Source organism: Neoarius graeffei, chromosome 23 (genome assembly GCF_027579695.1).
Source record: "Neoarius graeffei isolate fNeoGra1 chromosome 23, fNeoGra1.pri, whole genome shotgun sequence".
NCBI lineage: Eukaryota > Metazoa > Chordata > Actinopteri > Siluriformes > Ariidae > Neoarius > Neoarius graeffei.
The window spans coordinates 32,088,733-32,106,437 of NC_083591.1; the positions used below are offsets into that span (position 1 = coordinate 32,088,733).

The 17,705-nt window shown below is 41.0% G+C and overlaps 1 protein-coding gene across 1 annotated transcript in view; it reads left to right on the plus strand.

Annotated features, from left to right (window-relative positions):
* The window catches only part of per2 (period circadian clock 2), a 120,991-nt gene that overhangs the window by 68,429 nt on the left and 34,857 nt on the right, over nucleotides 1-17,705 (plus strand). The window contains exons 8-13 of the mRNA XM_060906088.1: nucleotides 133-275; nucleotides 8,214-8,292; nucleotides 8,665-8,771; nucleotides 9,616-9,769; nucleotides 15,843-15,951; nucleotides 16,343-16,480. Of these exons, the coding sequence (XP_060762071.1) occupies nucleotides 133-275; nucleotides 8,214-8,292; nucleotides 8,665-8,771; nucleotides 9,616-9,769; nucleotides 15,843-15,951; nucleotides 16,343-16,480 (730 nt within the window). The remainder of the gene's footprint in view (nucleotides 1-132; nucleotides 276-8,213; nucleotides 8,293-8,664; nucleotides 8,772-9,615; nucleotides 9,770-15,842; nucleotides 15,952-16,342; nucleotides 16,481-17,705) is intronic.

Consider the following 17,705-nt stretch of genomic DNA (forward strand, 5'->3'; position numbering starts at 1 on the left):
TTACATGCCTGATTATAACCATAAAACAGAAAAGTCCATAAGGGCTAGAAATAAAGCCTGTTTGGCAAATCCCTTAGAGGCCCTTATGGGATACACTCATGTGTGCCTGTATTGTTTGAACCTGTGTTGCAGTGGAGGAAAGGTGTGTGAAGGAGACCTGCAGTACTACCCATTCCGTATGACTCCTTACCTAATGAAGGTGCAGGACACAGAGTACACTGAAGACCAGTTCTGCTGCCTTCTGCTGGCTGAAAGAGTGCATTCTGGCTATGAAGGTCACTAGTCATGCACAAAGTTTTCAAACACTCAACAAACATCCAGATTTCAAAAATGTAGGATAGTAAAAACGTTATTTGTGACTTTTACTTACTGAGACATGCTGTAGAATTTTTTATTACCAAGATCCCTGTCAGTAATAACTGGATTATTAATTGATATAACACATAGTACAACCCCGATTCCAAAAAAGTTGGGAGAAAATACAAATTGTAAATAAAAACGGAATGCAATAATTTACAAATCTCAAAAACTGATATTGTATTCACAATAGAACATAGACAACATATCAAATGTCAAAAGTGAGACATTTTGAAATTTCATGCCAAATATTGGCTCATTTGAAATTTAATGACAGCAACACATCTCAAAAAAGTTAGGACAGGGGCAATAAGAGGCTGGAAAAGTTAAAGGTACAAAAAAGGAACAGCTGGAGGACCAAATTGCAACTCATTAGGTCAATTGGCAATAGATCATTAACATGACTGGGTATAAAAAGAGCATCTTGGAGTGGCAGCGGCTCTCAGAAGTAAAGATGGGAAGAGGATCACCAATCCCCCTAATTCTGCGCCGACAAATAGTGGAGCAATATCAGAAAGGAGTTCGACAGTGTAAAATTGCAAAGAGTTTGAACATATCATCATCTACAGTGCCTAATATCATCAAAAGATTCAGAGGATCTGGAAGAATCTCTGTGCGTAAGGGTCAAGGCCGGAAAACCATACTGGGTGCCCGTGATCTTCTGGCCCTTAGACGGCACTGCATCACATACAGGCATGCTTCTGTATTGGAAATCACAAACTGGGCTCAGGAATATTTCCAGAGAACATTATCTGTGAACACAATTCACCGTGCCATCCGCCGTTGCCAGCTAAAACTCTATAGTTCAAAGAAGAAGCCGTATCTAAACATGATCCAGAAGCGCAGACGTCTTCTCTGGGCCAAGGCTCATTTAAAATGGACTGTGGCAAAGTGGAAAACTGTTCTGTGGTCAGACGACTCAAAATTTGAAGTTCTTTATGGAAATCAGGGACGCTGTGTCATTCGGACTAAAGAGGAGAAGGACGACCCAAGTTGTTATCAGCGCTCAGTTCAGAAGCCTGCATCTCTGATGGTATGGGGTTGCATTAGTGCGTGTGGCATGGGCAGCTTACACATCTGGAAAGACACCATCAATGCTGAAAGGTATATCCAGGTTCTAGAGCAACATATTGCCGCTTTTCCACTACCAACGCGGCTGAGTTGGGCTGAGCCGTGCCGTGCTGAGTTGGGCTGAGTCGAGCTGAGTGGGGCTGTTGGAGTTGCATTTCGACTACAACCGCGCTGAACCGTGCTGGCTGGAAGTGGGTGGACACATTGGGTGGAGTTAGCGAAAGTGGGTGGACGTCATGTGATGTCGTTAGGCGGCGCAAACAGTGACATCAGTGACCTTTTAAACGGTAGTCTCACGACCCGGATAGTAAACAATAAACATGGAGGACATGGAGTCGTTAGTGTTGCTGGTCTTGGTGCTGTGGCTTGCTGTCACCGACAACGCCAACAGATACTGGCAAGAGCGTATAGATGAGGCGAGGCGCATAAGGCTTCAGAAATTCTCGTAATTCGTAATTCTTCTTCTTCCGGGTTTACGGTGTTTACAGATCCCAGCGTGCTCGCGGGGCGTGTGTGGGCATGTGAGGACACTCCTCCTCACTAATCAGTGCACAGGGGAGTGTCTCCTCACGCCCCTAGCCCCACTCGGCTCGGTTTGGCTCACTTCAGCCCCACTCCAAAACCGTGCGAGTTTTGGGTGCTGAGTAAGGCTGAAGCGAGCCCAGTCGCGCCGCTCTGAGGTAGTCGAAACGCAAGCCGTGTTGGGCTGAAGTGAGCTGAAAAAGGGTAGTGGAAAAGGCCCATATGCTCCCATCCAGATGACGTCTCTTTCAGGGAAGACCTTGCATTTTCCAACACGACAATGCCAAACCACATACTGCATCAATTACAGCATCATGGCTGCGTAGAAGAAGGGTCTGGGTACTCCTCAGTCCCCAGACGTTTACAGACTGTTGTAAAGAGAAAAGGGGATGTCTCACAGTGGTAAACATGGCCTTGTCCCAACTTTTTTGAGATGTGTTGCTGTCATGAAATTTAAAATCACCTAATTTTTCTCTTTAAATGATACATTTTCTCAATTTAAACATTTGATATGTCATCTATGTTCTATTCTGAATAAAATATGGAATTTTGAAACTTCCACACCATTGCATTCCATTTTTATTTACAATTTGTACTTTGTCCCAACTTTTTTGGAATCAGGGTTGTACATGCATTTGTACTGGTATAGCTCTTATTTCTTAATATACAATGGGCCTCATTTATCAATATTTTAGTAAAGTCGTGTGCAAATATTTGCATAAGCCAAACCAAACGAAAAGTTTCTGCAGAATTTACAAAAGTTTTGGAAATGCAGATTTCTTTCCCACTCAAATGTGTGGGCATGCGTAAGTGGGTGTTCAGCCTTCCGACTCCGGTGTGACTGAGTAAACTGAGGCAAGTTTTATGCTTCATCTAATTTAGGTCATTTAAAAAAATCTAATAATATTTGGCAGTGGGCGCATAGGAAAGTGTGAAGTATAAAGTTTCTGTCAATATGTTTTATCATGCTTGTATGATAAAAACTCGTGAAGATATTTATCTAAATACATGACCTGCTCATTCTGAACCTGCTGAGCTTCGCCGGCGAAGCTCTCGACCCCAGAGGGTTAAAGTAATACCTCTTTAGACACCTAAATAAATTCACTCTTCCCTATGACTCTGTGAAAAACAAAGATAGCTATGATAATTTTCATCCTCAATGCGATTGTGAATAATAAGCCTTTGATAATAAAAACGTAAAACAAACAAACAAAAAAAAACACCAAAGCGACACGATCGAGCAGACGGGAACTGCAGCGCTTTATTGCGATGTAGATCGGGGAATCTACATAAACCGGAAGTGCGCACACAGCATCTGGACTTTTAAGCATCATTTTCCATCACTACCTAAGAAATACAGACAAGTCCAATCACATAATAACATGGCAGTTTATTTAGAAATATTATGGTATTAATGCAGTATTCCTTTGTGGTACTTTACAATACTGAAAAGGTTTTAAATTAATACTGATACCTAAATAATTTCACTCTTCTCTATGACTCCGTGAAAATAAAGCAGTCTGCACTGTAAAAAATGTAACTTGCAAAGTTGCTGAGTGAAAAAAGGATTCTAAGTTGAATGAACAAATTTCCCTTCTAATTGTTCAAGTAACTAAAAAAAATAGTTGAGACGCCTTTCCTTCGCCACAAGTTCATAGGAATTGGAAAATTAAGTTAAGTGAACTTGTATATTCAAGTGCTGATTGACGCCCCTTAACCAATGCCACTGCGCATGCGCACTTCACAAGTTCGAAAGTTTCAATGGTCTGGTGGCGTGAGAAGTCCGTGGAAACTGACACGAGACATTGTATAGGAGTATAGACTAAGCTTTCCTCAACAGAGGCCAGGGAATTCCCTCCTTGTATGTCGGTATTTGTTTCTGTTTGTGTAATAATAGGCAAAGTGAAGTAGAACTTAAGTGTTGAGAGGTTTGTGTTAACTAAAAAATGTAATGCACACTAAGAGGCTGTCCACACGGCAACGGATTCAGGTGAATCTGATAAAATTGTTTATCGTTTCGGCCTGGCGTCCACACGGCACCGGCGTTTTGGGTGCCCCAAAATGATATTTTTTGAGAACGGGTTCCAGAGTGAAAAAATCTGGCAACAGCACCGTTGCGAAGTCATCTGGATGAGTAGAACGAATTTGTTTACGATGACGTCACAACCACATGACTAGAACAAGCAGCACTCTCGCTGTTTTGTTTGAACCACTGCATTGCATTCACTTTTGTATACAGCTTTTCTTTTAAATAAACAAGTAACTGAACCATTTCTTGAATTTCTTTTTTTATTGGATAAGACTGCTTTTCAAAATGTTCACACACAATATAAAAAGTTATTATTAGTAAATTATATAAAAATGCTTTTCAAAATGTTCACACACAATAAGAAAATTAAGTTATATAAAACTATGCACACTAATAAAACTAATTTGTACACACAGAAGGCACGATTTCCTCGCGTAGTCGCAGCCATCTTCTTGTTGTTGTGTGTTTGTTCCTGAGTGCCGGGTAGAAGAAGGGGTTTATGCGCATGCGTCCTACTTCTTCTATTGTTCTGGTGTCTCCACTGGGACCGTCTTACAGTGCACATAGAGGTGTGGCATGTGTATTGCATCGTTTTCAGCAAGCGTTGCGTTGCCATATGTACCTGATATTTTACTGATCTGTTGCCCATGTGGACGCGATATTTTTTTTTAAAAATAAAATCTCGTTGCCGTTGTCGTGTGGATGTAGCCTAAATCATTGTAAAAAAAAAAAAAATAGTCAAGCCAACTTAAAAATGTAACGCAACCTGCTGCCAAAGGATTTTGAGTAAACTCAACTTAGAACCATGATGTGCCAACTTGCTCTTCTAAGTTAATTGGCATTATTATTTCAATTTATTTCAACTAAACAATTTGTTGGACTGAACTTCTAAAGGCAAGTCAAGTCAACTCAACATAAAATACTCTTCTATGTGAACTTAAAAGAACATTTTGGGGCGTTGTGGCTCAGGTGCCATACCATAAATCTGGGGACCCGGGTTCGATTCCGACCCGAGATCATTTCCTGATCCCTCCCCGTCTTTCTCCCACTCATTTCCTGTCTCTACACTGTCCTATTCGATAAAGGTGGAAAAAGCCCAAAAAAAGAATAATTTAGGATAACTTAATGTTTTTTGTGCCAACTTGCTTTTCCAAGGAATGATTATTTCAATTTATTTCAACATCACAATTTGAATGCACTGAACTTGCTAAATAAAGTAAGGTCAACATAAAATACTCATCTGTGTCGACTTAAAAGAGCAAGTCAGCACAACTATTTGGCCCGGAGTTGAGTTTACTCAAAATCCTTTGGCAGCAGGTTGCATTACATTTTTAAGTTGGCTTGACTAATTTTTTTTTACAGTGTGGCAGACAGATGGCACACTCTATTGTACACATACTCCATTACTCCAGAGTGTTGAAAATGCTTGAAAACAGTGACAAACACAGGCTTGAACAGTGGGTAGGTAGCTGGGAAAATGTTTTATTTTAGCTTTCAGGCAATAAAATAAGTAGAGTAGATCTAAACTAGCACTGTTCTGGTGCACTGGCTGCAGTCGAATGACTACTTCCCACTACAGTTATCTACACTAAGCGACATATCTCTGTGCCACATTGTGCTTTTGGGAGGTCGGTATTCGGTAGGCAATTGCCAAATTGGAACAAAAACAATTATTTTATCTTTGCCTGAGTTACAACTTGACAGGAATTACTATTATACTAACAATTACGTCAGTAAAAGATTCTAACAACAGCTGGTATTGGTAATTATTAATGTACAGTAAACCAAAACAGGTAGTCTGTTACAGGAGGTCATCCCTCCACCATGTCCACTAACTTGTATGCCAAACCTTTGCAGCACATCCTCCTTTTATACGGCTGCATTTCTTCCTAGTTGAATGACTGGTCTTATTTGTCTTAATTTGTGGATTTATGTTGGCTTGCTTTTTTATTTGATTAAAAATCAAATATGAAACAGTACATAAACTTTTTAGTAAATTTGTGTTTATATGAAACATAAGCTATTGAAACTTGATGGCATAATCTGTATATAAAAACACAGTAACTCATCATGATTTGAAGCCCATCAGTCGAGGATTACTTTAGTTAGTCTTCTTAAGTGTAAATTTGCACATACTCAGGAGCACGAGCTACAAAAAGAAGATGCAGATGTTTTTTCCGAAATTATGCAATTTTCTTGAAAGCCAGATTTCTTGTGTCAATGCTCACGCAAACGATTTATGAAAAAATCCGTTCGTATCCAACTTGATAAATGTACCTTAATATCAGCATGACACAAATTCTGGTCACAAAATGGTACTGAGATTTCAAGAATGATGTGTGAAAAAGGGAAAACACTACTTTAAAATTGTCTCATATGCCATATTTAGCTAACAGTGAACCGTAGGTGCTAAAGAAGGCAACTGGACTTGTTTGAAATTCTTGAAGACATTTCACCTCTCATCTGAAAGGCTTCTTCAGTTGTGTCTGACTAGTGAGGAGTTCCAGGTATTTATCCTCTGGTGGACCAAAAGCAAACCTATGGAGAGTCGTTGAGGTCACATGGGTCATTGACCCTCTACTACCCCTTTTCCACCAAATCAGTTCCAGGGCTGGTTCGGAGCCAGTGCTGGTGCTGGTTCACAACTCGTTCAACTTGCGAGCCAGCTGAGAACCAGTTTGCTTTTCCATCGCTCGCGGTGCTAACAGAAGACACGTCAGTTACGTCGTTGTATACGTAATTACGTCGCTGTATACGTCAGTTACGTCGCTACGTTTGCATAAACCTTGGTGCGAATATCGAAGCAAAAACAACACGGAAGAAGCAGCAGCAACAACAATAATAATAATAATGGATGACTTCGCGTTTGTACAGCTGCTGCTTCTCGTCGCTTAAAAATGGCGATCTTTCGCGGTCTTGTTATTGTTTTTGGTCTTAACAACTCCGCCCCCCTGCTGACGTAAGCGGTTCTTTCCTCTGGCCCAGCAGAGAGTTGGTGCTAGCCTGGAACCGGTTTTTCTGGCCCCAGAGCCAGTTCTTTGTCAGTGGAAACAGAAAACCCGGTTCCAAACTAAGCACTGGCCCCGAACCAGCCCTGGAACTGCTTTGGTGGAAAAGGGGCATCAGTCATCCTGTAGGTGTTAGGGTCCCTGGAGGTCGGGTGTGAACTGTGTTAGCAGCCTAGAGGGGCGTTGGCTCTCTCTGCCATCATGTGAGTCATTGAAGTCAGCTGAATCTTGGTGTAGATGTGTATTCAGTTTTCTGGGAAGTGTGCCAAAGACTGCATTGTCGGTGGCTGGTAAGTGGTGTCTCAGATCACCTCCTCTATTCAGTGATGGTTGTTCCAGGTTCATGAAGATGGTGTCTTGTACTCCTTTTTCAAACCACTGGTCTTCTCTGGCTAGAATGCAGTCCTGAAATGAGTGTCCTTTGTTACTGAGATGAAGATAGACTGCAGAGACTTCAATGACTCACATGATGGCAGAGAAAGCCAACAACCCACAGACCACCCTAACGACCCTCTAGGCTGCTAACACCATTCACACCCGGCCTCCAGGGAACCTAACACCTACAGGATGGCTGAGAGTGTCAACGACCCAAGCGACCTCAACAGCTCTCCTCAGGTTTGCTTTTGGTCCACTAGAGGATAGATTCCTGGAACTCCCCACTAGACAGTCAGAACTGAATAAGCCTTTCGGATAAGAGGTGAAACGTCTTCAAGAATTTCAAGCAAGTCCAGTTGCCTTCTTTAGCACCTACGGTTTACAATGACCTGGATGACTGAGAACCTTCACAGACATATTAGGTTATGGTGATTTTTGTCAACAACCTCATTTTCCTCTGGTAATTTTTCCCTTCAAGTAATTTATTTTAATGCACACAGGCTAACTCTGTGATTTCCTGTTTTCTTCTATGTTTTTTTCTATTTTCCAATTTCACATACACAAAAGATTTTTACAGTATTATTGAAAGAAAACAATTGGTTTACCCATTACACACTGATTATTCAGAACTTGAACAGCACCGTCACACAATGCCCCATAGTGTGAAATCTGCTGCTGGATAATCACGGACGAATAAGGAAGACTTCCGTTAATTAAAAGCAAGAGCCATTAGGTGTTTTGCACACGAAATATAATAGTAAGACGAACCTCTATGCCAAATGGCTTTGAATAATGGAAATGCGTCAGTGTCCAGTATTGCTAGTATTAACCTCTAGATGTTTATTTCACAGCTCCAAGGATCCCCACGGACAAACGCATCTTCACCACCACACACACACCAAGCTGTGTTTTTCAGGATGTCGATGAAAGGTCAGGGTTTACATTTGTCTCTTTCTTTTTTGCCTGTTTCTCCAAATACAAAAGTCTAAGTTTATTTCTTGTTTCATATTTGAATTTCTCAAATAGTTAAGAAATTACTTGCTTCGGTGTGAGTCTGACATTGAAATAAAATTCATTTCAGATAGTAGATCCAGACTTTTGAGCCACAAGGCCACTGAGTACACTATAATTTCATCAAGAGCTCTTCCTCTTCTGTAAATAATGAGACACTTGTTGAAGTTGTGTTCCTTTTGGTTAGAACGCATGAAGAGCTTTTATTCAAAACTTGCACATAAATTGAACAGCCAGGGTCTTTGATTACGGAACGACTCAAAGTGAATAATATTTTTGTTTGCATTTCAGGGCTGTCCCATTGCTCGGATATCTACCCCAAGATCTGATTGGGACACCAGTACTTCTGCACCTGCACCCAAATGATAGGCCACTGATGCTCAGCATTCACAGGAAGAGTGAGTCTTATACCATCAGTTTGCACTGCTTAAACCCTATTCTGACTGGATTAGTTTTCTATAGGGAAGTGGGGGGACATAATTACTACCAATGTTATTCTCGAATCCATCATGTCGGTCATCTTTACTGACTGCACATTCTTGAATCTGTAAAGACTGCATCTTCTTTTACCTGCAGTAAAATAGCCTGTAGAAATAACACAAAGTGGTGTCACCGGTGTCTAAACGTCTGACACCACTAGCTGATTAAAATGCCTAAAACTTCCATTGTATATAAAAAGACACTGTGTATTATTTCTTCAATGTAGAGACAGTTCAGTGAGTGCCCACTCTTTTTGATCATCTCTGGCCAAAACCAAGTCAAAAGCAAATATTGGCTGACGTTCAAACAGAACAAGAATTTATAGACGCTGTTTAAAAGGTTTTGTCAGAGAAGTGATGCCTCCGTGGTTCTTCATCAAGTTATTGAGTTCCTGGCACACGTACAGCATGCTTACATGTTACATGACCATGAGAACGATAACAAGCAGTTACGTACAACTGTAGTAAACATAACTGGTTTGTATTAAATATATGAGGTATACATGTTATGCATGCAAACATATATTAAAGACACTCCCACTTCTGTAATTTATGCATTACATTTTATCCTGTAAAGATAGTACTTTAGGTTAAAATATTTGCCTGTGCTATATTATAATAGAGTATTATGTGCTGATTATAAGACATCATGATGTATTTTAAGTTTACAGTATGGCTATACTATATATATATATATATATATATATATATATATATATATATATATAATTTTCAACATGGTCAATCAATAATTTTTCTGTAGTCTTGCAGTACGCTGGTCAGCCGTTTGACCACTCGTCCATCCGTTTCTGTGCTCGAAATGGAGAGTACGTCACCATAGACACCAGCTGGTCCAGCTTTGTCAACCCCTGGAGCCGCAAAGTGTCCTTCGTCATTGCACGACACAAAGTCCGCATGTGAGTATGGGATATGCCTTGTGTACTCAAACTAACCAGTGTTTGATTTGGATCTCTGGCTCAGTTGAACACATTTGGCCTTTAACTATGTCTGCTTCACTGGTTTACAACTGTGGTTAGATCGAAAAGAGGAAAAAGACAGCAAAGGTAAATTAGCCATTTTACTTACCTACGATAAGTCTAGAATTGGGATCATCAGATGGCCCCAAGCATCCAGCACATTTTTCCAGTTACTTTAACATTTTGTAGAAAAAGACCTGCTGAAATGTATAATGACGTGTGTGTGTGTGCGCGCATATGTGCATGCACAGGGGATACCATTAAGGTAGAACCACAGAGTAAAAAAAATAAGTGTGCTGGCCAAATTTTTCCAATCTAAGTGAGAAGGAGTGAATACTAAAAATAGGCATATTAGACACTGGCTGTAGTGTGAAAATTGTGCATGCAGATGCTCATCTAAGTTTCCAAATCTGTCATTGCTTAACTCTTGAATATTTTCTGTCACGAATACCAGTGTTGTAGTCGAGTCACTAAACCTCGAGTCCAAGTGTTGAGTCTCCAGTGTTCAAGCCCGAGTCAAGTCAAAGTCATTAAAAATTTTTTCGAGTCGAGTCCACTATTGATCCAAGTCGAGTCGAGTCCAAGACTCGAACCGCACCATTTGACGGTGGCTGTTTCAGCGCCATTGACATTAATTTGTTCCTGAACATGACGTATGAACAGGTGAATGTGCTTCTCTTTGTCAGGGAGTGTGAAGTATTCTGTCAGAGATGGTTGGGAGACGGATGTAAGTGCAGAAGGTGTGTTTATTAATACAAGTAAAGAGGGTAAACAATCCAGAATGGCAGGCAAAATCGTAAAACAGTGAAACAGGCAATAGGTCGAGCGAGGCACAAACAGGCTATCGTAGACTCGGCAGAATCAAAGACGAGAAACAGGAAATCAGGGATCAGGAAACCAAACAAGGAAATAAGGCTCAGTAATGTATCAGCAACGCAACTCAATACTTCGCAAAGTAAGTGTGTTTTCACAGTTTTTATATTGGCGCGCTGATTGCGCCTTAATCCTGTGCAGGTGCGAGTCGTTTACAGTGCACGCGAGAGTCCACTTGGTCTATCTGATGCACGCGCCAAGGCATGCAAGTCTGACACTCTTATACGAAATTAGTACAAATTTAATGTAGATATAAATATCTTACGCCAAATTATTATGGTATGTTACAAAAAAATAAAGAAAAAATCCAAGTCTTTGTCTCCAGTGCTCAAGTCCAAGTCAAGTCACGAGTCCTTAAAATTAGGGCAGGAGTTGGACTCGAGTACTACAAGCCTGATGAATACTATCATTAAAAAGCTTATAATCTCTGCTTTCCAAAGAAATTTATCTCGTTAAGTTCTGTTCAACACTTTGGGAGTAACGGCAGGTTGAAGTCGGTACAACAGAGTTCACTCACTGCTCGCGTGATGTCGGGAAACTGCCGGTTCCTTTTGAGTCACGGGAAAGCGGTCAGGCTCTCTCTCTTCTGATCGGTTTCCGACTGGAGTACTCATGAAGATCAGTCAGATAACTTTTATCAAGCTGTTCTCTCGCTCTCGCTGTATCTAATGAAGTATTCAGCAAAATTTTCCGTCTGCTAGTTTTGACGTTATGTTTCATGGGAGACTTTGAAGTGAGTTTTCATAGCTTTAATGACTTATTTTTCCAAATCAAACTGATTCATGTAAATAAATAACTATTTTAGAATATAACAATAGTTGTTTTGATGAAAAATATTGAGAGCTTAGTGGTCATAATGATGATCTCATCTCATCTCCTCTAGCCGCTTTATCCTTCTACAGGGTCGCAGGCAAGCTGGAGCCTATCCCAGCTGACTACGGGTGAAAGGCGGGGTACACCCTGGACAAGTTGCCAGGCCATCACAGGGCTGACACATATGCCGCTTTCCCACTACAAACGCGGCTGAGTCGGGCTGAGCCGTGCCGTGCTGAGTCGGGCTGAGCAGGGCTGTTGGAGTTGCATTTCGACTACAACCGCGCTGAACCGTGCTGGCTGGAAGTGGGTGGACACATTGGGTGGAGTTAGCGAAAGTGGGTGGACGTCAGGTGATGTCGTTAAGCAGCGCAAACAGTGACATCAGTGAGCTTTTAAGCGGTAGTCTCACGACCCGAATAGTCAACAATAAACATGGAGGACATGGAGTCGTTAGTGTTGCTGGTCTTGGTGCTGTGGCTTGTTGTCACCGACAACGCGGACAGATACTGGCAAGAGCGTATAGATGAGGCGAGGCGCATAAGGCTTCAGAAATTCTTGTAATTCGTAATTATTCTCCTTCCGGGTTTGCGATGTTTACAGATCCCAGCGCGCTCGCGGGGCGTGTGTGGGCATGTGAGGACACTCCTCCTCACCAATCAGTGCACAGGGGAGTGTCTGCTCATGCCCCCAGCCTCACTCGGCATGGCTTGGCTCGCTTCAGCCCCACTCCAAAACCGTGCGAGTTTTAGGGGCTAAGCAGGGCTGAAACGAGCTGAGTCGTGCTGGTTTTTGGTAGTCGAAACGCGAGCCGTGTCGGGCTGAAGTGAGCTGAAGCGAGCTGAAGTGAGCTGAAAAAGGGTAGTGGAAAAGGGCCAATAGACACAGACAACCATTCACACTCACATTCACACCTATGGTCAATTTAGAGTCACCAGTTAACCTAACCTGCATGTCTTTGGACTGTGGGGGAAACCGGAGCACCCGGAGGAAACCCACGCGGACACGGGGAGAACATGCAAACTCCACACAGAAAGGCCCTCGTCGGCCACGGGGCTCGAACCCGGACCTTCTTGCTGTGAGGCGACAGCGCTAACCACTACGCCACCGTGCTGCCCCTTATAATGATGATATTTTTTAAAACCGGAAGTCAGAAACGCGAGTGTCAATTTCACTTCAGTTAATTGGAATTGTTTATTGGATGTGGATCAGACAGTTTTTTCGAGGTTCGCCTTGAAAGCTGTGAATATTAATCGAAATAATAATTTATATTATTTCATATCAACACTAGTAGGCCCTCCTTAGAAATACGAAGGCCTACAGAGCACAAGGAGGGTATTAGAAATAATCTTTTATTACTTTTTTATTTTGATAGAGAATGGTAGATGTGGATGACATTCAATGCTTATTTATGCGTATTTTTATTTATCATTAACACTGATTTTCTCTTTCTTTGTGATGTGTAAATGAAAGTTAAGATCAGCTTCATATTACGCAAATAAAGCCATTTGGTGAAACTTTGAAGAAGAGAGTGTGCCGATTTAATGTTAGCTGATTAGCAAGGCAAGGCAAGTTTATTTATATAGCACATTTCATACACAGTGGTAGTTCAGTGTGCTTTACAGAAGTAAAAGCAAAACAGTAAACAATAGAAAATAAAATTACATAAAATAAATGGGGAAGAAAAATAATAAGAATTAAACAATAGTAGAAATAAAATAATAAAATGAAGTAAAAGTTCAGTAAAAGAAAAAAAACAAAAAAAACAGCAGAATAAAATAGAATAAAAGTTAAGTAAAATTTAAAACATGCAGAGACTGTAAAAGTTAAGAGTTTAAAATATAATTTATGCATTAGCATAATTTATGCTAAAACAAGAGTTTTAGCATAATTAATACTAATTAAATGCTAATTTGCATAATTGGTTTTTACTAATTTTCCAAACTTTGTATTCAGTATTCAACCATCTTTGTGTCTGCCTATTCCCATGTAAATATCTTGAAAAATTAAAAAGTTATTTAGAAAAACTTTTGATCTCATTCGTTAATGAGGCCCATTTTGGACCATGTGATCCTAATACAGAATATTATGTCAGTTTCCTAAAAAAAATTCAGCTGTTTTCTTTTTTTCAATCTTTGATTGGTAATATCTCAAGAACAGATAAACATATTTTAATTCTGGAAAAAGTATGTTGTTTAGTATTCAATTCTGAAGTCAGTGAGAGCAGTTTCAAGCAATTTGGATTGAATTTATTTAAATTTTCACCAAATATGCCGACTAAAAAGCAGGGGCATTTTGTCCGATCTAACTGATGACTCCTGGTCTGTAGTTTCTGTAGTGCATGAAGCATAGGTTTAATATTGTGATTAATTTCTTCAGATTAAATAAACTGTAGTCAGTATATTATTTTTATACCCCACTGGCCGAAAGGCCTGAAGGGGGGTTATGTCGTGGCGACGTCCGTTCGTCCATCCGTCCCAGGAAGGGTGCTCACCTTCTGAAATCAACTCCTCTCACAATTTTTGGAGGAATTTCACGAAATTTGGTAGGATTCTTTGGCCGAATCCCATTTCACCCCTTGGACCAACCCCTTGGCCCTTCCCCTCCATTTTGCGCGTTCACGTGAAGGGGTAGGGGTATCCCAATCCCAGTTAACGCAGAGGGGAAGGGGTAGGGCTTCTGTACCCCTCCAAACGGAGATTTTCCTGGAGCTGACTCCGAACGAAGGGGTTTGAGTGATTTCCCACAATGCCATGCGGATTTCAGCGAGATTTCATGCGGATTTCAGAAAGATGGCGGTTCCCGTGGCGAAAGATTGTCATAAATATATTTTCTCCATTATTTACGTGTTTTAAGTTGTTATCCAGAGGAAACACGCCGCTTGATTCGCTTTCGAGCTGAGAATGAGCAGCGATTTCTGAAATCCAAGCTGCTGCTAAAAAGCTTTGGGAGTGAGTATTGTTTTCGGTTGCTTGACTGCGTACGTTTTGTTCTGTTATTCTCGCTTTTATTGTTTACATGAGTGTTCTGACACCTCATTCTGTCGGATGTGGTGCACGAAGCGCCAAAGATATCCCATTCAGTGGTGTTAGTTAACAAATCACACCCTGCCAGCAGAGATTTCTGGTTCTGCCTCTGGCTCTGACTGTAGCGGCTGGTCGCAGCCAATGACGCATTTGGTCGCGTTTTGCTAACGTAAACGCTGACGGAGGTACGCGATGACGTATGCGATCGTTGAAGGGCTATCCCAATACGTAAGGGTTGAATTTCAAGCCCTATCCCTTGTAGCTCAGTTTCAAGGGGAAGGGCCAAGGGGAAGGGGGAGGGGTAGGGGTAGAAATTAGAATTGGTATTGGGCCTTTGTTATATGTCGGTAATACGCATATTGTAATTTCGTTAAATTGGGTCACATTTTACCGGAGTTACAGCCCTTGATTAACAAAATTATAATTTGAAAATTTCACGAGTGTGTGTTTTCCTTCTGAAGTCAACCCCTCTCACAATTTTTGGAGGAATTTCACGAAACTTGGCAAAAGGCATTATATGTCGGTAGTAAACATATTGTTATTTTGTTCAATTCGGTCGCATTTTACCAGAGTTGTGGCCCTTGATTAACAACCTTGTGCTTTCACAATTTCATGAAGCTGTGCTTGCCTTCTGACATCAGCTCCTCTCATAATTTTTGGATGAATTTCTCGATGCTTGGCAAAAGGCCTTGTTATATGACTATAATATGCATATTGCAGTTTAACTTCGTTTGTAAAAATTTTTACCAGAGTTTTGACCCTTGATTAAATAACTTGTACTTTAACAATTTCATGAGGTTTTTTGAAATTCTTCTGAAATCAACTCCTCTCACAATTTGTGGAGGAATTTCACCAAACTTGGCAAAAGGCTTTATTATATGACAGTTATACACATATATTGAAATTTCATTTAATTTGGGCAAATTTTACCAGAGTTATGCCCTTGATTATTAACAAACTTGTACTTTGGCAATTTCATGAAGGTATGCTTGCTTTCTGAATTCAACTTCCCTCACAATTTTTATCCCCCGCTGGAATTTCACAAAACTTGACAGGATTCTTTGTTATATGTCGGTAATATGCATATTTCAGTTTCATTCAATTCAGTCGCATTTTACCAGAGTTATGGCCTAATTGCCAGCAGGGGATATTGTGCTCTCAGAGCATGCTTGTTCTCAAGTTTGCATTGAGCTGTATGTATCCCTCAGCTGAATATAGTACATTTTCATTAAACTCATTTGCTCAGCAAAGTGCAGTATGGTGAAAGTAATAATGAGTTTGACTGGTTTGGACTTTTCCAGGGGTCCAGTTAATGAGGACGTTTTTGCAGCTCCAGCAACAGCTGAGAGTAAAACAATGGACTCGGATATCCAGGATATCACAGAACAGATTCATCGGCTCCTGCTTCAGGTCAGTCAGTACAGCAAGAGAAAGAGAGACAAGATTTTGTGTCTGGGGAAATTCAAGTTTTTTAAAATAGATTATTACCCAGGATAATTGTTTCCTTGACCTACTAAATGAATCCTTGCAATCCTATGGTGGATTAAGAAGAAAGAAAACTCATGCGTTATAAAGATAGGGACATAGAGTATTAAATTTTGAAATCCTGTTGCGTGGAAAAGCAGAGTATAAATTATGACAGCATACAAGTTACATATAGATGCTAGTTATATATAGATAAAATAGATTTCAAAAACTGTATGATAGTGCACCTAATTCATGAGTTTCACATGCGACTCTAAACAGCCTCTCTCTCTCTCTCTCTCGTTCCTTCCCTCCCTCCATGTGTGTGTGTGTGTAGCCAGTACATAATAATGGCTCGAGCAGCTATGGAAGCCTAGGCAGTAACGATCATCTGATGAGTGTGGCCTCATCCAGCGAGAGCAATGGAAATGGAGCCCAATCACCTGTGAATGATGAAGAGAGTCAAGCCAAACCTGTAAGTCATGATAACTGCTATACTATATGGCCAAAAGTCTGTAGCCACCTGACCACTTGGACCTTCCCCAACTGTCACCACAAAGTCGGAAGCAACCAGTTGTCCAGGATTTGTATGTTTTTGTATTCTGTAGCATTAAGATTTCACTTCACCAGAACTAAGGGCCCCAAACATGTTCCACCATGACAGCTAGCATAAAATTTTCCTATTTTCAAGGAGAACTGAAGGCAAATTTTTTATTATCAAAATTCTATTTATCTCATTTTATTAACTATAGGAATGCATTTCTGACAGCTATTTTGTCACTGCTATAGCAAGTTATGAGTGTTTGAAATATGCTATGTAATATATCAGTCCATATGCCAAAGCAATGGCCGTAAACGAGATTCGTTGAGACCTGAGACATCGTAAGACGGAAGTAAAACATACAGCGGAAATCAAAGTGACCAACATCTGCCAACGTTGTCAAAAGATGCGCACGCCCTCTTTCGAATGCTGACGTAATCAAGCCGGAAGTTTTGTTTGTTTTGATAGCAATCAGGAAAGTTTGAAAAAAGTAGGTAGTAATCGTGGATGGCACGGTGGTGTAGTGGTTAGCGCTGTCACCTCACAGCAAGAAGGTCCGGGTTCGAGCCCCGTGGCCGGCGAGGGCCTTTCTGTGCGGAGTTTGTATGTTGTCCACGTGGGTTTCCTCTGGGTGCTCTGGTTTCCCCCACAGTCCAAAGACATGCAGGTTAGGTTAACTGGTGACTCTAAATTGACCGTAGGTGTGAATGGGTGTCTGTGTGTCAGCCCTGTGATGACCTGGTGACTTGTCCAGGGTGTACCCCGCCTTTCGCCCGTAGTCAGCTGGGATAGGCTCCAGCTTGCCTGCGGCCCTGTAGAACAGGATAAAGCGGCTAGAGGTAATGAGATGAGATAGTAATCGTCATTTAAACTCGTGCAATACTTCGTTTGGAAAACGGTTTTCAAAATGGCGGCACTGACACCTGGCTGGCACTTCACGTTTCGAAGTCTCGCACAAGTCTCGTGAAGATCGCGCGGACAAGCGACGCCTGCCGTGGACCAAACGAACTAAATTCAACATGGCTAAAAACCGATTAGGCCGATAAGTATAATATTTAATTGCAATTAGTTGCCAATATGAGTCACAGTATAAGGTTACTAAAAGCGAAAACATAATTGAATAACAAGTTAATTAAGAAATAAAGCAAGCTAAAAATGA